Below are 24972 nucleotides of genomic sequence, written 5' to 3'. Positions count from 1 at the left end.
GACGTGACTTAAAGAGGTCCTGCTCGACCTAGTCGCTCAAAGTTGAAAAATTTGAACTTTGTAAGTGACAACTCCCAGTCCTTCACTGTCTGTAGAGCCGAGGCAGCAGCCCCTCCCACTACAGCAGTGACACACGCTGCAGCGGGAGGCTTCCTCAATTTACCAGGGCAAAATTAAAGTGTTAACCTCTTGATTGAGCCAACATTCTGAGTGAACTCATCCTTTAGTAACTCCGTAAGTTGATCATTTAAACAGTAAAAGCGGCGCCGTCTATGATGCTGGAGAAGAAGTGATCAGCCCTCTCTCCCCTGTCACCCGGCTTCGCGAACACACACGCACGCACACACACTGTTCACTGGAGCCATGAAGTGACGGAGTGACCAAAAAGCACCACTATCTTCAAGTGACTCATCACGGGCGACTGAAGTGATGCATAAGCTAAAGTCGCATTCGGTGTGAAAAACAATGGTGGACTTCTGCAATAGTTTTCATCAGGTTGGGGGTGGAGTCCATGGGTGGAGTTACCAGCAAAGGGGAGGGTATTTTCTTTCCCGATTTAGCATTTGACGTCACGAACTTAGAAAATTTGAAACGGAGCAATTTTCTCTGTTGTAAGACTTACACAGACCACAAACAAACGACTGGATGGTTTTATTTCACATTTTGTGTGCTGGTGGACAGTCAAGTTACCTCATATGTGATCAAAAAACTGCAAAAGTGGATTTTTCATAATATGTCCCCTTTATTGAATACATTAATTAACTAATAAACAATCACTAAAAATGAGTTAAATTAAATCATGATTCCCATTTCCCCCAAATGATATTTCTGAACTGCAGCTATCTTGGCTGGGACATCACAGCGGTGTACTTGCTGGCAAACACTCAATAAACATCCCAACATCCAAATTTTGTCAATTGGGGATAAATAAAGTTTATTCTTGACCCTAAAGTTTATCCTTAAATCCCAGCCATGGACGCACAGCAAAGCGAAGGAGGAGTAATATTTTCTGACTTTTCATGCTGAGATGCGAGTGAATCTGAGCACGAGTTGCAGAGGGACAGAGAAAGACTTAGGCTGCTGAAACCATCATTTTTACCACTACACAGTATGGAGACATCTTTGAGAGCAGTTAATGTAATGATAATGATGATGCTATCTAATTCCGTAAGTGTCAGTGTCAGCTATCAGCGCTGTGGAGAACGTGAAGGAGGTTGTGCTAGAGCATCTTCGTGCGTCACAACCCACATATAATCCAGTTCAGCAACACGTGAAAAGCAACATTAAAATGCTAAATGTAGCATTACAAGGGACATAATGATGTAAAAAAAATCATGATGCACTATTTAGGTTGTGTTGTGGGATTTTAGCATCAACATCAAAAATTGATTGGCACTTCAATGTATTTCCACATAGCCGACCAAGCTACCTAAATTATTAATTAAATCTAATCGGTTGAGGTGACAATTACATCAGTAGTATTGAACCATAGTATCATAGATTGAGTATATAATACCATGGGTGCATCCCTGGGTACAGTTTACCGAACTTTTTGTAAATTGTAGCTGTGGAGTTGGAATGAAAAATATTGGGTAAAAATTACCTGAAAATGTTTTGCAAAAATTGTTACAATAACAACATACCCAGAAACAGATTTGATAATAAAACAGCTAAATCTCCTCTGTGGTGTTTACCACATTTCTAATAGCATGAGGGGTGGCAGCAGACAGAAACAGCAAAAGCACACAAAGTACAGCATTTATATTCTAGTGTTCCTTCTCAGAAAGTGTGACCTGTATAACCTTCACTAATGGTCCCCTAGCTTAGTCGTCTTTATGATCACGCTGCCTGAAGCTCCATTAAGAATACAACACGCTGTTCTCAGCATACACCTCCAAACCTCCACCCCACCACACCTGACGTGTCTGCATGTGTCCTTACCAGTAGCTATTCTTGGTCTTCTTGGGCATGCGTGTTAGTGGAGGCTCCAGGCAGCCCAGGTGGTAGTAGAGCTTGCAGGTGTCACAGAGCACCAGCAGGTGTTGGTCCTGGTTCTTCTTACAGATGCCACAGCTGCAGGATTTTACAGTGATTAAGAAGTAGAAAGCTCTTATTTTATGTGATTTTCAAATTTCCATGAAATTTCAAAGTTGGAAACTTTTCATGAGAATGAACAGAAACTAAGGGGAATGAACAGAAACTAAGGGGAATGAACAGGGAAATTTACAAAATTGAAGGGTGGCATCCCTGTTAAGATACATCAGAAAGAGGCCACTGCCTGTAAGGATATTGAACAAGACTTTAGATCAGGGGTGCCCAACCCTGGTCCTCAAGGGCCCCTATGTGTGTTGGAAGAGGGAAACATCTAAAACATGCTGGATAGGGGTCCTTGAGGACCAGGGTTGGGAACCCCTGCTTTAGATGGAGAATGTTAAAAAGTAACTAAACCCAGAGGATTTGGCCAACGTGCATCTTGGCTGGAAATTCTCAGCACCTACAGCAGTTAAGACACGCCAAATCTACTATACAATATTGCCATGCCAACTACCTACTCAGTACTCACAATAGCTCTGTTCACAATTCTCTCAATGCAAACCTACTGGCCACACACTCCAGAGTCGACAAGTGGAGGGGCGACGCCAACAGTGGTGGTTCGTGACAGAAGTTGCCTCCAAAACGTCATCGGCGTCCATCTCAGCCAATACCAAAATTTGATTGTAATAGCCAGGTTTTAACTCATAGTGGACAGACACTTTTACATGTTTACAACAAACAGAAAGTTGAAATACTTTGACCAATGTCAAGAGTTCGACAAGATTCAACATTGATTTTTTTGTTGTGAAAGATTAAAAGTTAAAACAAACACTGCACTGTTAGTGCTTAAAGAGCTGTTATTGGGATCAGTGTTGTCGTTCTTGCCACTGAGATTTTCGGTAAAAAAGGTATTGGGTTGAAATCAATTGTTTTATATTTAGGATTGTGTAACTTTCTGCTAGTGCTGAAAAACAAGACACTTACAGATTTGAATAATTATAGTAATAAAATACAATAATAAAGGTTTACTTACAAATACATTTGTTAAAATGTGTTTTCTAACTATCATTTTGCATGGATGCTAATATTTATATATTTAGATATGATGCAGTTATTTAAAATTACTCCCAATTTCTGAATAATTCTAATAAATAATTCCAATGAAAAGTTTTTATTTTTGAATATTTCCCAAATTTCCAAGCTTAAGTTTTTTCGTAGAAATGTATCTATCTAAAATTCACAAAAACAAATCTGTAACAAACGCATCATTTCTTACAAACAAAATGGCCTCGATAGCACTTGATAAACAATGATGGACAGCAAGGCACTGCATGTCTGCCTCAGGCTTCTGATGCTATTTAAACCCAACACACACTGACTTCACTGTGAGTGCCACATCATTTAACCTTTCCATGTGCGTGTTTTTGTTGTATTTGTTTTGCCCTGGCATCTTTTAAGAAACTTGGTGCTCACCTGTAGAGGATTGCTGGCAGGCTGGAGGACTTCCCCGGGGTCCCACCTTCTTTCTTGCTTGGCTTCCTCTCCTTTGGGGCTTTCAAAACAGCAGGAGTGTTGAGCTTCTGCCAAAAGATAAAAAATAAGACTTGCACATTTTTTTTTCCTGCAACAATTCAACCAATTCAGCAATGTGCTGCATTGTGGGACAGGCCCTCCTGCTTTTTTCTAATATTGTATATTGACACATTCTACTTTTTTGTCTGTCCTGTCTGTGTAAGCTATTTGTTATTTTCATAATAGATAAAGCGATAAAGCACTGGGGGAAACCCTGCTCATGTTGTTTAGGATTATTAAAATATATTAGCACTGTTGTGCAAGATGTTTCAACAGGTTTTACAAAAGGTGGAAATACATCATGTGTGGCAGATGAAAAGCTTATTCTGACTCCATCTGAGCTGCAGTGCTGCCACATAGGTTAATTAGAAAACTTATCTTGTAGGGACTGAATCAGTCACTAAATAGAAAAGCTTTTCGCTAAGGAACCTCTAATCTGATCACACTAGTGCTGCCTGAAGCACCAAAGCAGCATGTCCAGAGGGAGGCCTGATAGACGGAGGCTGGGGGAAACAAGGCACATGGGTCTGCAAAGGCTATCTCCTCAACCTGGACCCATGTCTGCCTACATCTGAACACAGGGAAGTGCTGCTGCTGCTCCTGATAGGAAGACGACTCAACACTGCAAATGTGTCTTATCAGAGTGGAGTGATGGAGAATTTTGGGGCTGCATTGTAAACAGTTAGGTGGAACAATGTAGTAAACACTAAACAGACAGAGTTTAAGATAGCCTGGCCTCTTGCCACATTCACCACAGGGAAGCCTCGCCTTCTTTATCGGGTGTTCTGCAGGGACAATGTGGACTGTATGTGACTGAAGGGAGTTTCAACATCCCTAAAAAAAAGTCACAAAACTAATGACACATTAAATTGCCTTGCGTATAAAATGCGCCATACAATTACATTTGCCGTACCTAACATCAATCTTGGCTGTAAAGGTTTTCAATATTGAGAGGAGATAAATTATATTTTCAGAACACACGTTCAGAACTGAACTGGCAAATATCAACACAGCACAAGCACCTCCTCTGAATCACGAGATGTTTAGTGAGTGTGTCCCGTATTCATGCTGAATACGCTTGTGTTGGGGCCATGGAGCAACTGAGAACTGTCTTTAATCAGTGGTTTAAAGAAGACTGTGGATAACACCGTTAAGCGTCAGTCTGTCAGACTGTTCATCTAGTAGTTCATTTAGTCAGCTTTTTATGCCATTTCCTTGGGGTTTAATAAACACATGGAAATGCACAGGTTTCCCAAATGAATATGAAAATGACACATTTGGGCAAAATCACCTTAACTCCGAGTGAAATAGATGCAAAACTTCACAAGGAAACTCATTAGGTCATGTCCAGTTCAGGTAATCCGGAGACTAAAGACAGCTTCATATGTTACCCTTCAAAATAAACAGACTCAAGTAAACTTTGAAAAGAATGGTGCAATTTTTCTTAGTTCTTAGCAAATGTTATGACAGCAGTCAAAAGATCATCAAGCATTTATACTACTGATACACTTTATACTAGAGTGTATCAGATATATCATATACAGTATGTATAATAGCCATTGCCGCAAAATAAGAAAGCAGTAAAAGTGTTTCTTCAGATTGCAACAAAATAGCTTGTAAATTATTACATTTTCCCTGCTCATTGTTCATCTTCTACTTTCTGTTTTCTACCAGATGCTTTGAAAATTAAGGAACCCCATGTGCACATGTGCAGGGAGATAACACTTGCTGCTGCCATCCCAATGCACTGCAAGCACATAATACATGTAACTCTTAGATTCAACATTAGATCCTGGGATAAGAAAATGTCTCCATTGTTTCTGAAATAGATTATACAGCACAACATTATTCATCTGCTTCTCCCAAAAAACTTCTGTCTTTTTTACAGCACCTTCATAACACAATGTTCATCCATCCATCCATTTTCCAACCCGCTTGGTCCTTTTTCAGGGTCGCGGGGGTCTGCTGGTGCCTATCTCCAGCTGTCATTAGACGCTAGGTGAGGGTACACACTGACAGGGTGCCAGTCCATCACAAAAAGTTGTTTATATTTGCAGTAAATATAATCCTAAGTTTCCCACATTTTAAGCATTATTTAATGAATTAATATAAAATGAAAGTTTAATGAATGCTAAAAGCCTCTAGTCTTTCTTGCTGTACATTGGGGTTTAATGCTCTGCAACTCCGGGTTGAGTAAAGGGTCCGGATTGTTGTTTGTGCTTAAACAAAAAAAAGCCAAAGACAAATGTTCACTAAGGGTCTGAAGCCATGGCTCTTGAACAGAAAAAGGTGGTTTGCCCCCTTTATGACGGAGATAAGTTTTAGCATCAAGCGGAGGAATTTTAGTGTCTTGGGGTCTTGTTCAAAATTGAGGAAAGGACGCATTGCAGCAACGGCAGCAGTAATGTGGTCAACAGAACTAAGCCGAAAAGCGAAGCTCTCAATTAACCAGGAAATGTATGTTTGGATCCTGACTGAAACACCAAGATCTTGGATACAAGCTGCCAAAATCCCCTCCACAGGGTGGCAGGGTGTCCCTTGGAGATAGGGTCAGAGGTGCACAGGAGGAGCTCAGAGTACATCCACGAGGTCCCCCATGTTGAACGGTGCCAGCTGGGGTATCTACGCTTAGGACATCTGATTTAGATGCCCCTGTTGATCTCCCTAGGGAGGTGTTTCGGGCAAGTCCCTGGACATGCTGGAGGGAATATGTCACATGGCTAGACTAGGAATGCCTTAAGGTTCCCACAAAAGAACTAAAGGAAGTGTCAGTGGAGAGAGAGGTCTAGGGATCTCTACTGAGACTGCTGCCCCCGTGACACAGCTACAGAAGCAGAAGATTATGACAAGTAACAACTTCAAGCTCAGGCTGCGGTAATTTCTAGTGGTGTGATGTACCTGTAATGAAAAGCTGTACCTTTAAATTCAAGGTGTCCACAAACTTCTGCTGATACAGCGTACAGTATATGGTAATTTTAAATAAAATCTAATATAAAATAATAGATTTTGTGAGCCCTGCGAACAAGACTGTGATTCTCTGCTATAGTATGTCTGAAATCAGAGGGACTGGCAACATGTCCTGGGTATCCCTGGCTTTGTAATGGTTATTGAGTTGTTCCCAGAACAATAGGCCAAAGAAGAGAAGAAAACTGAATTGGTATGTGGATGTTGTTTTCTAAACATTATGAATACTAGTATAGTGCCCGTGGGAAGTATTCGTTGCTTTGGAAAAGTGGGAGGGTAAGTAGCTTTTAGATGAATGGCCAAATAAGGGTGTGTTTGAAGGTGGGACGCCAGAGGTAGGACTGATGACATCATCACTGTTGAGGTAGGACTGATGACATCATCGTAGATGTAGGACCAAAGTTCTAATGTTCTAACTGATAACATAATCACTGTAGAGGTAGAGCTGATGACACCACTGAGTCCGTCGACTCAGGAGGTGGGGCGTGGGGCATTCAAAAAATCCGACGTTGCAAACCCTTGAACCAAGAAGCAGCCATGATGAAACTCTCAGGTCAGTGTGATCCTGATCTGCAGAGATATTTGAGAAACACACACACATACAGACAAACAGAGATTTCATGGATGGCCAAATGAGGCTGTGTTTGAAGGTGGGATGTCATCGCTGATGACATCATCACTGTGGAGGTAAGGACTGATGACATCATCACTGAGTGAGTTGACTCAGGAGTGATATTTGAGGAACACACACACATACAGACAGACAGATTCCTTGCTTTTATAGAGAGATACTGTATGTGTGTTGAAAAGAAAAATCCTTCTCAAAGAAGAAATTAAATTCCTTTTCAAATATCCTACCTGACATCAGAGACCACAAAAACAAACATGACTACTAAAAAACAACTCAGAAAACTGTTATTTATTACTACTTGATGCAACAACTGAACTCCTGAACCTGTCCAGGCCTTCTGATGCTATATTGTAGCTGCTTTGAAAAACTCTTGTTTTCTGTTGTCAATTTGCCAAAAGTGGTAAACTTCCAGGAGCACCAGGAACAAAGCACTGACTGTGTACTCGAAGAATGATGAGAGATCCACTTGGGGACATCAATAATTTTGTAAATGCTGGGTCAGGATGACAAATAGGAGATGAAAATGTGGCAGATAGATGACACAAAAGCATGTGCTGCTATGACTGATGTTGCTACTTAAATGGTGCATGTTCATAATAAGGTGATTTATGATGGTCATTGCAGATTCAGTGTGGCTCTACAAAGTTGAAGTCCATTCTGCTGCCTCACCACCACATTATCGTTTGACCATTTATCAGCACGGTTCACACTCTCAAAGGCTGCACTTCTAACTAAGTGTTTTATGGATTCAGCTGGTACTTACGACATGCATAAAACCCTAAAATACTGGCTGTCCTTTCCCAGGTACTAGACTGTATTTATAAAAATCTACACTAATCAGCATAATGGGGGCGTTTTGGTTCAAAACTATTAACCACATTGTGCTTAAATTTGAAGAGAGATTTCATAGTACTGTCAAACTTTTTCACTTACTTATGATGATTGGGGTCACAAGGGTCTTTTAAAACAGAGGGCAAATAGTATGGTGTAAATAACAGGGTTATTGCCCATCATAAACCCACCCCTACTAATAATGTAATCATTGTGGTTTAATTTAGCTTTTCTAAAAATCCAAATGCACTAATTTTTTTACTCTGTTTCCCTGATGGCTGAAAACGGCGGTTCTGCATTGACGGATTTTCTTTGAAAACGGAATCTAAAAGTGACATCAGGGAAAGACGAACTTGTTGCCCCAGTGTTTGCTGACCAAGCATCGTCATTACAAGCTGCAGAATCAGAAAAGCTAGCAAGACCTCCTGAAAACACAGGTCAGTGATTTTTGTGAACTCGAGTCCTGAGGACAGATGGAATTGCTGTTCCATCATAGTACAAGATTACCATTCCATATAGCAGACGCTATTATCCAAAGCGACGTACAACACAAGCAGTTTGGGTTAAAAGTAGGGATGTAACGATACACTCAACTCCCGATACGATTCGATTCACGATACTGGGTTCACGATACGATTCTCTCACGATTTATTTTACAGAATGGGACTGTAGACAATTTTTTTTTTTGGGAAAAAAACTAGAAAATACGGTACTATTTTCCTTTTATTTTTCATTGTCAAAAGAATTCCTTGATAAACTATTCAAAACAATGCAATTTAACTAAAAATAAATCTTGAATTAAATAAATAAAGGAATAATACAAATGAAAATGAAGTCGATTAATTTAAATTCTGGTTCTATAATAAACAATGCAAAACTGCATAATAGTTATTTTTCTTTTTAAAAGTGCAACTGAAAATGTATTTTGTGCCTTAACAATTGGACTTTAAAAAAAAAAAAAAAGGCCGTGATTGCAATGATTTACGTCATATTTGTTTGGACCAGCAGAGGGCGCTGGTAACACAGTGGTCGGTTGGCATGCAGATATCTTGCAGTGAAGAAGAGAAGCTATGCTTGCAGACAGAGCTAATAGAAAAACGTGACTTTTACAGATATTCAAGTAATATTACAGATTTTCTTTCGGTGCTAAAGGGGAAATGAATCATTTATTAACATATTTAAGAGTAGAAGGCCGCCAGAAAGAAACTATTAGCAGACTCCGCCCGACGCCTACACTTATGGATAGCGCCCTCTGCTGGTTAAAAAAAGTACTGCGATTCAATTTTCAGAAAATCGATATCAACCGTGATACCTATGAATCGATTTTTAACTGCCTTACGATTAATCGTTACATCCCTAGTTAAAAGACTTGCTCAACATCCCACAGTGATGGCCCAGGTTAGATTTGAACCACTAAACCTCCGACCAAATGCCTGCTTCCTTTACCGTTACGCCACCACCATTAGTGAAACATCAGTGAATGCTAATCCAAAAGTGAAATTGTGCAAGAACTTCTAAATAGGTGATTATTAGTATAAGTGTAAGGTCTCGTTGTCGGCTCCAAAACTGAACGTGAATCGACCGTAACCAAACATGGAAACAAACACAAATATACACACAAATTCCGCATGACACAATAGACTTACCTAGATATGACTCCCTGCGTTTTTATAGCAGCAAAATCTGTAGATTGGGGTGGAAATCTTTAGGTACCTTATGATTCGATTACAATTGTAGGGACTGCTATTCCACTATGAATAGATGCATCTTGATGCATATTTTCATAGCATTTCTCTGTTGCTCACAGTAGACACTGATGAATTGCTGTTTCAAAAACAAAGCATTTGGTTTCAGACAGTGGAAAAATTGACCCTTTACCTTTTCTTAAAGCAGCAGACGATATCTGGTCATTGTTCTTACTGCATGGTAAAGTGCCATACTAGCAGCATCCTTGCTTGAAAAAAAAAAGAAAAAACACAAAACGAAAAGGGCTGTTCTAAATGATTCTATATAGTTTATTATATATAATAAACTAAATCAACACTATAGATCATGCAATTCTATTAATTGATCTTTGCTCAAGGTCATACTTAAGGTAAACAACTCATCAGAAAAGTGAACAAAGTGAGACCTCCAAGCTCTTCGTACGACGAAGCTTAGCCAAAACAAAAACAAAAAAATACTTTTTTTCCTATATCTTGGCGACTGGTACCATTGAAAAACATTTCCTTTCAATGTATGACCTTGACCTTTGTTCAAGGTCATATTTAAGGTCAAGGCCAGTCTTCTGTTTTTCCTGCATTATTACTTTCAATTTCAGTAGGAAAAACATCAAACTTGTCAACAAATCCAGATACAGGTTGTCATTTTTGCCAAATTTTCAATTGCCAAATTGAATTGCCTAGTTAAACATGTAACAATAGAATTTAACTAAACAAAAGTATGGTTTAAATTAAATAAACTATCCTTGAATATGAATAAAACAAAATGTATGTATTCTGGAAATAGAACAAATAATACTGAAATAATTACCTCGGTAGATGGTATTTACATTACACAAGTAAATTAAATTAGATTTTTAAGTTTTATTATGGACAATCAAATCAACTGGAAATCACGTTAACGACAGCTATTAATGCTGCCAAGTGGTAACAAAGCCTGTTAATATCGATTGGGAGACTTGTATACTTCAGGAGGATGTTGACTGAAATACTGATAGTAATAAGGTATAGTTGCTAATAACTGTATACCATTCACTAGGCCTGTTAATGTATAGTTATGTCAAGGCCCTGTAATATCTTTCAACAACTTATTTAATCAAAATCAAATCAAATCAAGCATTATTGTCATTTTGCTGAATTCACACATTCGTGCAGTTAAAATGAGATAACGTTAAAAACACATTTCTCATACTACACATACTGACACACACACATCTCAGACATATTTATAGTTTTATAGTCCATCGTAAACAATGCTCCAGTTGTGTTTTTGGCTTTGGGAACGGAAAGAACGCAACTCCCCCAGCCAAACTCTTGTGGTACCTGGTATCCGACTTGCACAAGCCATGAGCACACCGCTTCACCATTGTGCCTGCTCTGAGCGCGTCGGACCCTGCTTACATAGTAACGGTTGCTCACACGTATTATTGGACAATGAATGTTTGTGGGCGGGGTTTTGCAAAAGGTCAATTATCGATTACCATATCATCGATTATTTCTCCCACTTCTAGTGCCCATGTACAAAAGGTTTTTCCGTTCATTTTGATTCGTTTACGTGAGCTTCTCATTACCAATGAGTTTAAATGCATATCCTTGTTTTCTCATTCAAACAAAGAAAAAAATTCCAGTGCAGATTGCAATTCACCCTCATTAAACACCATTTATGCAACGACGGCCCATCTTTACAGTCAGTTACCATGGAAACTAGAGAAGGAAAACAGCTTGCGCTAACACATTCTTTACTTCAATGGCAAATAACAGATCTATCAGTTAGATAGAAAGCCTCTCCAGTGTGAAGCATCACCCATAAATGTGATGTGGATCACCCTGAATCACAGCCTCAGTTCTGTCTAAATCTAAAGTAGGGTTAATTTTGACAGAAAATTTTACTTTAGTTTTAGTCACACTTTTTAGTCAGTAGTCATCAGGACTATTTCAATTGTAGTCTAGTTTTAGCTGACTAAATTACATAAAGATTTTAGTCGACTAAATCTATTACAGATATAGTTGACTAAAACAAAGTATTTTAAACATTGTATTACATTTATCAGATTAATATAGGATGGTATTAAAACTTCTGAATACACACAGACAGATTTAATCCTCGTAGTCTGAACATCATTGATTTGATTGACATTTTAATTCATATAACTGCATATAAACAACAACAACACAAACCTCAATTAAAAACCCCTTGCCAGATATTGGCAGTTATCTGGATCAGTGATCCTGATCATGGTACCATGATCATTCACACATTAAAGGCATGAACGAATCAATACACATTAATAATGACTCAATAGGTCTAAATATATGAGCTGCCCATTTCATTTTTTGAAAAACTGCGATGAAATGCGCAATCTGAATCAGGTCTGAATGAAAGTTGTTGGGGTAATTGAGGAACTAACCTAACATAACGAGGTCAAATTTCATAAAGATCGATCCTATATGAACTAAGATATACATTTTTGAAATTTCTTTAATAGGGATTTCAGTCCCCTCCAAAAATAAATAGAACCTTCCATGACGTAAGTTCTATCATTTAGTATGCATAATTTAAAGGTTTACATTATACAAATTTCACTTTTTATTGGTTTTCTAACAGGAATATGTATCTCCATAGCCTCATAATGAGGCTCCAAAAATAAAAAATGTAGGATTCATCCATCCCTTGTTTGCTCCACATTTTATGAAATGTGTACTCAGACAAGCAAGTTTGAGTTTGCTCCATTTATGACATCATAAGAGGATTACCTCCTCTTATTGCCTCTCACTAGCTCCACCCTCGTCATTTACTTTGCCGGTAAACAGACTTGGTGAAGGCAGGATGAGCCTCAGCTGAGCCTCTCAGGACCCAGTGGATGGATTTGATCTCTGTTGGTTGTTACCGAAAGACATTGCCAAACGTTTGTTTGTGTGTGTCTGGCATTTCATTGAGGACTGCTTTGAAAACATGGGCCCGTACAGAGGTAGCTTAGCTCAAAAACTGGATAAAACATGAAGCGGTACCATCACTTCGTGACTCAAACACAAACGTGGAAGATCTAAGTTAACTTCATGTTGTGTTTCTTTCGCTGCATAGGCCTAACTAGCGTAATAAGCTGGTAGCTCTTAAAATGTCAGTGTAACATTAGCCTGGAAGTTAAAAGTGCTCAGTCACTGCTGCTAACGTTGTGTCCATTAACACACAAGAGCAAATATATAAGGAGGCATTCAAAGATGTGTGAATGCCGACTTGTGAACGCTTCTCTCTCAGAGTGGGACGTCTAGTGGGCGTGGCCAGACTAAGCAGATCTACATACCCATAAGTACACTCAGAAAAAGCGTGTTTTTAGACTGCTGAAATTCAGAAGGATCAATGCGTTTGGGTCAAAACACTTCAAATACTACTTTGTTGGGCTTCTGAGACCTACGTGAAATGGCATGAAATAGAGATAACAAAGGACCTTTTTAAAAAAGTCTGACTGCTCCTTTTTCAGAAGAGGGTAGAGCAGCAGCTCAGCGAGCAGGATTAATCAGGATGCAGGAAGGAAGCCCAATGATACTTTGGGGATCTTTTTGATAAGGAACTAACATTCTAACAAGGTTAAATGCTCAAACAAGTTGATTTAGCACGATAAAGGCCCATTAAAATTGTTTTATAAATCAGTGGCATAAAGTGCAGTACCTCGATACACCTGCAGATGTCGCTTCAGGCCTGTTGTTGCCGGTAATGGTGGCCTCACACAATTTACATACGGTATTGCCTTGATTTATACCAAATGTAAAGTTTGTCGGCACATCTGTTCTACTTTCTGGTCCAGAAAGTTCACAAGTTTGACATTGCTGCTGTACAGTTGCAAACATATATTGTCTCATTCACAGTGTTCCCAGTGATCGGTGAGAGATAGCACATGACCACTAGGGATAGGTAACTTTCAAATTTGAACTGATTTAGTACCAATGAATCAGTATTAGTACTCTATGTTACCAATTTTCAGTACTTTTGTGTGCATTTGTGTGGTAATAAAAGGGAAACAATAAAATCTCAAAATTTTCCAATTTACCATATTCATTTCTAAAGAAAAAAAAAAAAACTTTAAAGGGGCAGTATTATGAAATTGTATTAATTGTAAAAAAGTAATCTCCAAACAGGCAAGTTGGATTTTCAACACTCTGCGACATCAGCGAGCAGAAACTCCTCCTCCTGACAATCCTGGCTCCTCCTGCCCTATATTAGAATGTGAGCTTCTCCCTCTCAAACTATCTCACAGGTAATACAAACACTGTGGTTTAATATAGAATATACAAAATGTGTTCTGGGCATTAAACCCCTCCCTGAGGAGCAGTGGGCAGCCACGTTGTAGTAACAGAGCAGTTCCATTTTTAGTACCCGTTATATCGCCTTGTATCACCTCTGACTTGATCTGACGTGTTTGTGACCCAACGCGATGCAGCGGTTGAACTAAACAGTGGATTATCACATTGAATTGACTATTCCTGCAATAAGTAGTAGAAAGGAGGATAAGAAAGCAATGTAGTAGCTCCGGGGAGTGTTTGAAGCAGCAGCTGACTAACTCCGCTGCTGCTGCCACACAAACACACACAAACCGTGGAGCAGTGATTGTCTGACTCACAATCACAATAGCCACTTAAATAGCCATGTGTTTTACTGTAATGTGCAGTTTTTTGGCTGGAAACATTAATAAGAGTGTGTGAATAGAGTCAGTGTCTACAGACACGGCTACTCATGAATATGCATAAGGAGGTTCCAAAACAGCCCGGTTTTCGAACAGCTCAGAAAGTCACTTTTTAAAGGGCTAAAACTCTGGAAAACAGACGAGTTTGGGAAAATAAACCTCAAATACTATGTTGTTGGGGTTCTTAGAACAAATGAAGATGGGTGAAAAATTGCATAATACCGCACCCTTAAATACATTAAAGCAATATTCACCACTTGGATCATAGCAACATTTGTTTCACAAATTTCTTCAAGATGACAATCCTTAAAGCTGATATCTGGAATTTCTGAGAAATCGATGTTTATGTATGATTCTTTTGAAATGCGAAAAAATACCTAACTAGTTTTTTACTATGGTCTACTGCCGGTGGTCCCTCCTTCGTCCTATAGACCCCTATACAAATGGAAACAATTGCCAAGTGCGCCCAGCCAATAGGCTTGGACTTCCTGTTTTTGAGACAAGGCCGTGCGTCACAACAGCAAACAGGTAAATATGATTTTGGCCCTTACCTGATCCATAGACCTTTATCAATGCGACCCGATGCGACCGTGTTATGTTCCGCGATGCTTCTGGTAGATTGCAGAGGCAGGGGGAGGAAGTAAGGATGTTGAGGGCGGGACATTGAGACCTCCTCTCAGAAACTCCGGATGTCAGCTTTAACCACAACTGTGCAGTTTTTTCTTCTTAATAATGCACAAATTAAAAGCAGCTCTACAGTCACTCACATTTGTGCAAGTAGGTGAAACCCTATGTGCAAACGGCAAAAATGTACGTATTTATAGCTCGTCTAGAGATGAGCTGCAGGGCTCGTTCTTCTTCCTGAGTCTACCAGCTCTGAAAACGGAATCAGAGTCTGCTGTTAGCATCTCTCTGTGCGTATGAAGGCGCTTGCCAAGTTTATTGGGCTTGTGGTACAGGGAGGGTCTAATTAAAGAGTGGAGCGAGGCGCTCCCATATACTTTCTCTTTAATACCGGACATTTCTGCCCTTTTCAGGGATTGGGGGACAAAGGAGCGTTTGTGTGTGTGTGTGCACCCAACCACCACTGTGCACCTGTCCATTCTTCATCAACAAAATTAACACTAATCTAAAGTGGAGCATAGTATTTGCGTGTATGAACAGCTGGTTTTACCTCGCCCAGGATGCTGCCCATTAGAGTCCACATAGCCTGGCCTTCACTGCGCAGATCTCCATTCATATTCAGAAGCTCCTCCAGGAGCTCACAGAGCTGCAGCAGACAAGAAGAAGCAACGTTAGCAGCTGAAATCATTCACAAATAACCACATGTTGATTAGTTTAAGAAGAGGCTGCCCATCAGGTATACATTAGCTTCTAGTTTCCCTAAATAATTAACTATTTTGAAAATGTGTCTTTGCTTTTTTCGACGGTAATTTTAACCGAAGAAGAGCTGAGAGAAGGCTTGTAATCTGATACAGGCTTTATTCTTACCATACCTGCTCCAAAAACTACATCATCCAATCCAAAGTCCAAACGCTGCAGTCATATAAAACCGAGGATTCTCTTCTGTGGGGTTCAACATAATAGCTTTGACCTAATTAATTCTCCCTGTGGCATGTCTAATGAAATAATCCAATATTGCATCAGGTATTAATTCAGCTGTGGTCTTAGGTGTCTTCTTCTTGAAAGCATTTCCTCACCTTTAGTAAATGTTTACTATAAAGCGTGTGTATTATTTAAGTATACACTTTTTAAAAATATTTTTTTGTGGAAAGAATGGGTTGAGCTAAATTTAATTAAGTATTGTAAAGAAAGATTATTTTGTGTTTTTACCCATAAGCGAGGTTGGCATGCAAGCCTATAATTTGTTTTTCAAAATTTACCTTTTTACAAATGTCAGTTTTACTTTAATTAGATAAAGCAATTATTTTTCCTTACCCCTAGAACAGAACCTGCAGTGCTGATTTCTGTTTAACACAGCTGCAAACCACAGCTGTGTTAAACAGCGATAAATCCTTAGAATGACAAAGAAGAAAAACAACAATAAAAACAACCCTGTGTCTGAGCCAAACCTTATGCCTATACATCAGTCAAAGGCTGCCCATCACTGATATTCCTCTACCAGTCGTTTCTTCGTGGAAGAGTAACTCAGGTAACGCAATTAACAACACACACTTGACACGCAACATTAGCTGTGACTTTTACTCTGGTTTTGGGCTGCTCTTGAGCTGTTGACAAATTAGGTTGTTGTCCCTTCCAGCTCAGTCTCACCAAATTTGTTAAACTGTCACGAAAATACAGTCATTTTGCATGCGTGGCATCACTGTTTCCTCATATTTTTCATGCTGCAGGGAACAACTTTTCAAACTTTTTTGTGTGCTGCACACCATGAATAAAATAAAATCAGCCATAGAAAAGTTTTGATCGTATTGTGTGAAAAACACACAACGAGTGGCAGCCCGCCTACCTGCACGTTCTGATGGGCTTAGTGGCTTGAAGGGTACCCTCCAGGGTTTGGGTTAATTACCTCTTATACTATCCATGTTCAAATAGAACTGTTATGATCACGGTGACCACCATTTTTTCCAATTACAACTAAAATTACAATTATTATTTCACCCTTAAAGTCAATTATAATTACCTTATTACTGAGCATGTAATAAATAATCTCTTAAAACCTTCCTCTTGTGTTTGCTTTCTGTTAGCATCTTAAATTAGCTGCAAAATACACTCCAAATATTATGAAAGAAAGAAAGAAAGAAAGAAAGAAAGAAAGAAAGAAAGAAAGAAAGAAAGAAAGAAAGAAAGAAAGAAAGAAAGAAAGAAAGAAAGAAAGAAAGAAAGAAAGAAAGAAAGAAAGAAAGAAAGAAAACTAATCATTCACTTACAGTAGATGCTCTGACCTGCTATTCTGATTGAAGACTCCTGCTTCAAACTTCTACTGTGTGATGTTACAGTTTGATGTTGTAATTATTTTAAACTGCTGGAGATGATAATTGTTTTTAAGTTAAAGACAGTATAGATTCCATAGATCAATAAATCGAAGATAATTAGCTCGAAAGAAGTAAAAAGATGAAAATGCCACTGGAAAGTTTTTTAATCTCCATCGTAAACACTTTTTAAGTGAATTTTTCAACGTTTCAAGCACTAAATTGTAGGTGCTGAAGTTCTGTAGAAGGAAGTGTTTTTATTTCATTCTTACCAAGATTTCCCACCAGAGTTTTATCTGGATAAGATCCGGATTGGGCATTTCATTGCGATTCTTTGAAAAATGGGATGCCCATGCATTCGGACCTACTGTATCATTATCAATGGGGATTGATAATGATACATACAAGCTTTTCAAGTGTGAATGATCATAGTCCCATGATCAGTTCACTGATCCAGATAAATGTCAAAGAGGAGATTTGGTGCTTAGTGGTGGTTTGTGTTAGTGATTGCATTTCAAAAGGTTTTTTTTTTTTTTTTTTTTTTTGGTTCGTTAAAAAAAAGCTAAAACAAAGACGCTACATTACATTTGTGTTAAAATTATAAAAACTTAAGTACAGCCAAGATTACAGACAAACCTCACCTTGTTGTACTCCACATGCAGTTTTTCTTGTTCACTCTCCAGCTTGTCTTTTAAGTTCTTCTGCTCTGAGATGTTGTCCTGGATCTGGATCATTCGCATATTGCGCTCTGAATATCAATGGGACAAAAATCAATAGCATGATCCCAATCTATGCACAGGAAATGGCACATGAGAGAGTGTACTGATGGCTGATAGCTCTGCTGCTGTGGGCTAATCAAATATGCGTTCAGGGTTACTGATCGGGGCAATTTATTTGCGAACGCCTTTGAACTGAACTTTATCCCAATTAAAATCGGCTTCTTCAACTTGAACAACATGACTAAAATAAGACCTCGCATCATCCCTTATTATCCAAAAGTGGCAATGCAAATTGTTATTGTACAGCACATTTCATATACGAGGGAATTCAATGTGCTTTAATGTCCTGATCTTTCTGAGTCATAAAACCTTTCACTCTGGAGATGTTCTTTAGGTGGTAGAAGCTTTTTTTGTAATTGATTTGATCTGACTGCTGAATATCAGATGTGAGTCAACATGTCAGACTTGGTTTTTAGCTTTTAAAGATTGAGACTCAAGGTACTCGTTGACAATAGAAGGACAATAAAAAAAAAAAAAAGTAGAGAACCACTGCATCCTCGTTTCTGCTTAGGTCTTTTCCCCAGACATTCTGGAAGGATGCTAAAGTTATTAAAGTAGCCTCAAACAAACACAATGTACCACACAGAAGCTCTGAAGGCTGATCTTTGGGTTACATCCAAACAGGTAACATGCTTAAAAGTGTATTCTAAATGTGGAAAATGAAAGCTGAAATAAACAATCAATTACAGGCTGCATGCTATGTAAACGGAAGGCTACTCATTATCAGGCTAAATAAATACAATAGTTTGGGGCTCTAAAGTTGTGATCACACCGAACGCGAAGAAAGCAAGTGCTTCAGTCGCCCGTGATGAGTCGCTTGAACATTGTCTCGCTTTTTGGTCACTCCATCACATCATTGCTCCATAGAAGGGATGACCAGGGATGACCAGTGTGTGTCTGCGGAGCCGATGACAGCAAGGCTGGGACGGCTGCTGCTTGAGAGGGCTGATCATTCCTTCTCTGGCCGTACGTTTACAGCACTTATAGACAGCGCCGCTTTACGGTTTAAATAATGAACTTACGGAGTTGCTAAAGGCTGAGTTCAATCGGGAATATACTTACAATGTGTTTGTGCCTCTGTAGCAGTAGATTGGAGAAGTTGTAACCGGAGAGTTGTGGTTGTACCTGATCATTTATGCAAGTAGTTAAAAAACGTGAATACACGTTAGATTACAAGTTTACAGCTGTCATTTTATGTGTAAATATCAGTCTATAAATGTTTTTCCATCATTTGTGACATTAAATTTTTGATACCCAAGCTCACATCACATTCTACAAGCTCTCACATTTTGCAACATATCTACCTTCATACAATAGCAGCTTACCACCACTAAGTGTGGCGTGAAAAAATAATACCTTAATTCTGTAAAGTGCTTTGAGTGTTTATGATAAAGTGCTGTATAAAATCCAATGCATTATTATTATTATTATTCAGTCACGTTAGGTGTGAACGCACCTTAAGGCCTCGTGTACAAAGACTTGCATGGTAATTGGTGTGGATAATCACTGTTTATGGATAAAATGTGATAAAGGAGAGAAACAAAAGTTGTGCAGTCAGTTAAATATCATAATATCAGGCCCCTGGTCTTCAACAGTTAGTGACAGTTTGCTCTCAATACAGCTGGGATTTTGATATCACATACAATGCAAAAAAGGTAAGATCATGATTGAAGTAAGGAGAACAATGAACTGATTTTTTCTGTTTGGTTCTGTCCACTTAATATTTGTTAAGACAGCATTTTTTAAAGCTTTCTGTACCATTGTGTACTGTACACTACCCATTTGTGGTGGCACTAAAGAAAAAGCAGCATGAAAAGCGTCAATGTGGTATTTTATGATGGCATGAGGCTATAGCTTATAGTGCCACAATGGAGCCTAGCCAGCCAGTGTGTAGTCATCAGGGACCTCATGTTTAGCTATATAAGAAGGGTCTCTGAATCATCCAACAGAATTATTAAATGAATGACTAGCAAACCATACAATGAGTTTGGTCAGGTTCACTGACTGAGTTTTAGTTCATATGTAAATAATTGAACATTTATTTATTGTGGATTTCGGTCTGTCTTTGCTGTTGTTTCTATTTTTGTCAGTTTTTATTTTTGACCGGAAAAATAAATAAATTTAGTAATCAAATCTGTACATTAGCAATGGAAATCAGTTTACAAGTTAGAGGAAAGCCACTCCCACACCACAGCATTGTGTGAGCCTGTGAGTTTTCCTCACCCAGATAGTAGTTGACAAAGTCTGCAGTCAGCGCAGGCTGCTTATGTTTCCTCCGACCATCCATGCTGGCGTTGGCGTCTGAAGTGTCCACAGGGAAAATGTCGGTGCTAATGCCCATTAGCTCCGCTTTTCTCATCAGCTTCCTGATGGCTGAGGCACTGGAGGTCAAGGGTCGTGGCAGTTTCTCCCGCGGCACCCATGCCTGAGGCCGGGTGTTCCGGGAAAGCTCTGCTTTAGCCCGATATTGCTGCAAGCGAGTCGTGATCCGGGCCTGTGGATTGGACGCGCACGCACACCGCCCATTTTAGTGTTTTGCTTACTAGTATACTGGTAGTTGGTGTAGTGGATGAATAAGTGCATTAAGGGGAAAAAAGTGAAGAAAATGTACCTGAGCTTCAGGAGTTAACTGCTTCTCTCTTTCCTGCAGGGAGACTTTACAATAAGACTGTAATGCCAGGTAGTTCTTCCTCTTCCACTTCCGGTCAAAGCGGTCTGCGTGCTGTTTACAGTATGCGAAAAATGGGTCTGCAATGTCCTGGGGACAAACAAATGGTTTATCATTATATATTTGATGAAATATTATAGATGAAAGAAAATGGTATAAAACAACAACACTGGCCTTTCACATTATGAGGCAGTATTGGGTTGGTTTTCTGTGTCTGCAGTAGGGTAGGGTATCAGTTGGGTTTTTCTGATATCGGTAACTACTAGTCATTTTTTAAGTTGTTCTGGTGCTTAAACGGTACTTGAACTGGAATTAAAAACCTAAAAATGCTCTCACTTGCAAAAAACAATCCTTTTTTACTTCCCAAGCAAAATTGAACACAAATATAAATACAACATAAAAGTAAAACAATATCAAATCAAATAATATTAAGAACAACAATACTGTATCAAACAATATAATCACTTGCAGTACCTGGTAATCTAATCAATCATAAAACTTTAGCTGAACGTAATCACTTTGGTAAGAAAAATGAAAGAGTCCTAATGACCCGGGGTTTTATTTATAAAGCACTGCGTAAACTCAATGCAATAAGTTTATATGCGCTGAAAAACAATAAGATTTATCAAACTTACCTGGATGCACTTTTTCTTTAATAAATAACAGGCCACCTAAGGTTGTGTATTTGAATTCACTTCATAGATAGATATAAAGATTCTTTATTCATCCCGCAGTGGGGAAATTTACAGCCATGACAGCTCAATAAAAAAGTGCAATAAAAAAGGCAAAAGAAGGTAACACAGAAAAACCTGAAAGACAGTTGAAAAATAGTGCAATGAAGATAAAATGAAATAAACAATACAGTAATAGAAGCTATACATGAATATAAATAGAAAAAATAATCTAAAAAGAATAAAGAATACAGATATATACATATTAACAGCCGGGGGTAAGGAGATATATTTACAAACAGTACAATGTCCAAGACTGTTTAATTGTCCAGTCGTACAGCGGTGGGAATGAATGACCTGTGGTAGCGTTCACTCCTACACTGTGGGTGTTTGAGTCTACCACTGAATGAGCTGCTCAGACTCTCCAGTCTGATGCAGGGGGTGAGAGGTGTCGTCCATGATGGATGTCAGCTTTGCTACCGTCCTCCTCTCACCTCCCTCCTCCAGTGAGCAGCCCAAGACATCACTGATCCTCCTGACCAGCTTGTTCAGTCTCTTCCTGTCCCAGTCAGTGCCACCCACTCCCCAGCAGATGACCTTAATCTCCTCAGGAGGTGGAGGCAACTCTGGCCCTTCCTGTACATGGCGGCGGTGTGGTGAGACCAGTCCAGTTTATTGTTGAGGTCAACACCCATATACAGGTAGGTAGGTCACTGCGTCGTCCACCCCAATGTTTGGCCTGTAGGCAAACTGTAGGGGGTCTACAGCAGCGCCCACCACAGTGCGAAGGTGCCTGAGGATGATCCTCTCATATGCCGCTCTCGACACACACACATTCTACCATGAATGGTCAATGCAAAGGAGCTCATGAATGATTTTTACATTTCAATGAGCTGCTGACTAAGGGACTTCACGCTCGATCATAGCACGAAACACAACTAGAAGGAATTTAAGAACACGGAAGAGATGTTAGTGAGTGAAAAAGTGAGGTGTATTGACTGCTTCACATGTGTAGGAAATAAATCATCTAAGTTGAATTTTGACTGAGATACTAGTCTCAGCATTGGGGTCAGAAGGTCTGTCTCCCTCTGTGAAGTGCAAATGTGCACCAAGGGGGGACCCTTTCCCCTTCCTGGCCAAACAGAGGAACAGTAGAATCCAAGAACAGGTTCATTCCTGTTATCACCTCTCTGTTACATTACGATCAAAAGGAAACAATCAGTCAATGTTTACATGCTAGGTTTTCAAACTCTGGGCTCCGACCCCCTGCGGATTTGATCACCCCCAGAACCCAAACCAGAGGTCACTCAGGATGTCGGAATAATACCAGCTGTTTGTTTCCCTCTCAGATGAGAACAAAGAATATGTACTTGTTTGAAAAGTCACAAAAGAAGGATTATTGGAATGGTTCCTGCAGAAATCTAGATTGCAAATATTGTCTGTCCTATGCCACTTTTCAGATAATTCAAGAACCAACAGAATGCATTCTCATTCATATAACCCATTATTAACTACCCTTATCCTCTTACACATGTTATTCATTCTATGCAATATACCTCTTCACTTCAAGCTGAGTATAGGACTTCAACAGTTAGCTTTCAACATATGAGGTTTACCACCCCAGCAAGTTATCTCTGTAGCTCAGCTGTTGGAATGTTGATTAACTTGTGAACCCTGAAGTTTCTTTGTTCTAAGGCTAAAGCCTTAGGCTCCTCCCGTTTGTCTCCGGTTTCCTGTCATATCATATATGCCTTTTTTGGCTGGGATTCTTCAGAGTAAATCTGAATGTCCCCGGCTGCTCTCACAGGGTTTTTGTCTCCCCCTGTTCTTTTGATTCTGCTTGTGTTAATAAACTTTGTGTTATTATGCGAGCCAGTTTCATCGACGATCCTTTTTCCACATTACACCTTTTTCATCCTCCACATCATCACCTGGGAAACCACGACAAAAGTAAAGTATTTATTATGTGCTCCCAGTAGAGGTGGAGACCAGGGCATACTTGAGCCCACAGCTCATGCCACCTTCCCAGTACAAACCCCTCGCGTCAGGAGCTTTGGGCCTACAATCGAACGCGCATGAGCGAGGGCACAATAAAGCACACGGCTTCCACGCTATAAGAGTTGGTGAAGCGTGCAGCGCATCCCTGCAGTCTGCAGCAAGTACTCCTGAGTGTAAGGGTGAATGAATCTTGTGTTTATGCACCAACTATTTCAGAATGTAGATCGACTGTATGCACATTTTACGGTTCATGTACATTAATTCATTTCCACTGGAAGCCTTAATATGACCACGTATTTGCATACATGGACCTAATGTAGAATCGTGAGCCAATCCGCGCTCCCCCCTCCCCTCCTTAACAAAACTCGTGCGTGCAAACGCACACTGTGGAACTCTTCGCGACTGTTTTCTCTATAGTGACAAGTAATAAATGTCGGGACTTTATCTTGTGTTATTGGAGAGTATTCTGATGTTTTAGAGGCATGAAAGCGTGTATCACTCTCTGTTGTGAGGACAGTAAGAGGCTCAGAGCTGCTCCTCACACAAGCAGCTGCTCCTCCGCCTCCTGAGCCCAGGTGATCAGAGCAGACACACTCCACACTGCAAATGAAATGGGTCTTTGTTCGCCAAGTTACATAATGTTTCTCTTAGGTTTACAAGTATTTATCCCATTTACTATCACTCGCTCTCTTTCGGTGTGTGGAGCAGACTGTGCACAGACTGAAAACGGATTTCACGAAGTAAGCCGCACACACCGAGTCAGAAGAACCTCCCGGACTCTGTTCCTATTGCACATTTGTGCATTTATTGTGTTGCTTCTCCACCTCGGTCTTCCTATTTCCTCTTGCTTTGCCGTGTCACCACTGTGCTAAAAGCCGCGTTAGAGACTTCTGCTGAAATATAATGCCGTAGGACTTTCACTGTTCTCAGATTAGGAACGTGTATAGACTTTTGACGAGCAGCTCAGGAGCCAATAGTAATGCTTAAAACAGCTCATGGGATTGTGCTGTTGGTAGAAAGATCTCTGACTGGCTGATTTATAGGGCCAGGAGAACGGGAAGAGATTCACTGTCCACTCAGAACACTTTGGATTGCAATATGCTCAAAGATGACTATGTATTTTTGACGAAATAAAACAAAAAAAAAAAACTTTAAGCGTGAATGTAGTCAGACCTTTAACCATTTTCCCTTTGGTATCTTGTTGATCCTCTCACTATCAGTTCTGATCAACAATCTGAGCAGTGGCACTGACATCATGTGCTAGACATGTCATATGCAGCCATGAAATGAGGCATGGTTTTGGTAGCTAACCCTAGTCTGCAGTCAGAAAAGAGTTTGCATACTCAGAAAAACCCCTTTGAGGTTATCCATACAGAGCACGGAGTAAGAAAAACAAAGAACAGCTGTGTGGTGCATCCATTTAAAGATCTAATCTTAATCAAGCTGTAATGTAATTTATTCAAAGTCGCAAGTTAACATGCATACCTATGGTAC

At 39.6% G+C, this 24972-nt stretch overlaps 1 protein-coding gene across 4 annotated transcripts in view; it reads right to left on the bottom strand.

Annotated features, from left to right (window-relative positions):
• The window catches only part of phf14 (PHD finger protein 14), a 138491-nt gene that overhangs the window by 69167 nt on the left and 44352 nt on the right, over positions 1-24972 (bottom strand). For 3 of the 4 annotated variants that reach the window (XM_028460972.1, XM_028460974.1, XM_028460975.1), the window contains exons 8-13: positions 20753-20899; positions 20365-20635; positions 18004-18110; positions 15607-15702; positions 3508-3614; positions 1942-2073 (exon numbers count right to left, since the gene is read on the bottom strand). In XM_028460972.1, coding sequence (XP_028316773.1) covers positions 1942-2073; positions 3508-3614; positions 15607-15702; positions 18004-18110; positions 20365-20635; positions 20753-20899 — 860 coding nt within the window. The remainder of the gene's footprint in view (positions 1-1941; positions 2074-3507; positions 3615-15606; positions 15703-18003; positions 18111-20364; positions 20636-20752; positions 20900-24972) is intronic. The other variant, XM_028460973.1, reaches the window with a different exon arrangement.

Source organism: Gouania willdenowi, chromosome 11, assembly GCF_900634775.1.
Source record: "Gouania willdenowi chromosome 11, fGouWil2.1, whole genome shotgun sequence".
In the NCBI taxonomy this organism is placed as follows: domain Eukaryota; kingdom Metazoa; phylum Chordata; class Actinopteri; order Blenniiformes; family Gobiesocidae; genus Gouania; species Gouania willdenowi.
The sequence above is the reverse complement of the archived record's forward strand: the minus strand, read 5'-3'. Positions and strand labels throughout refer to the sequence as shown.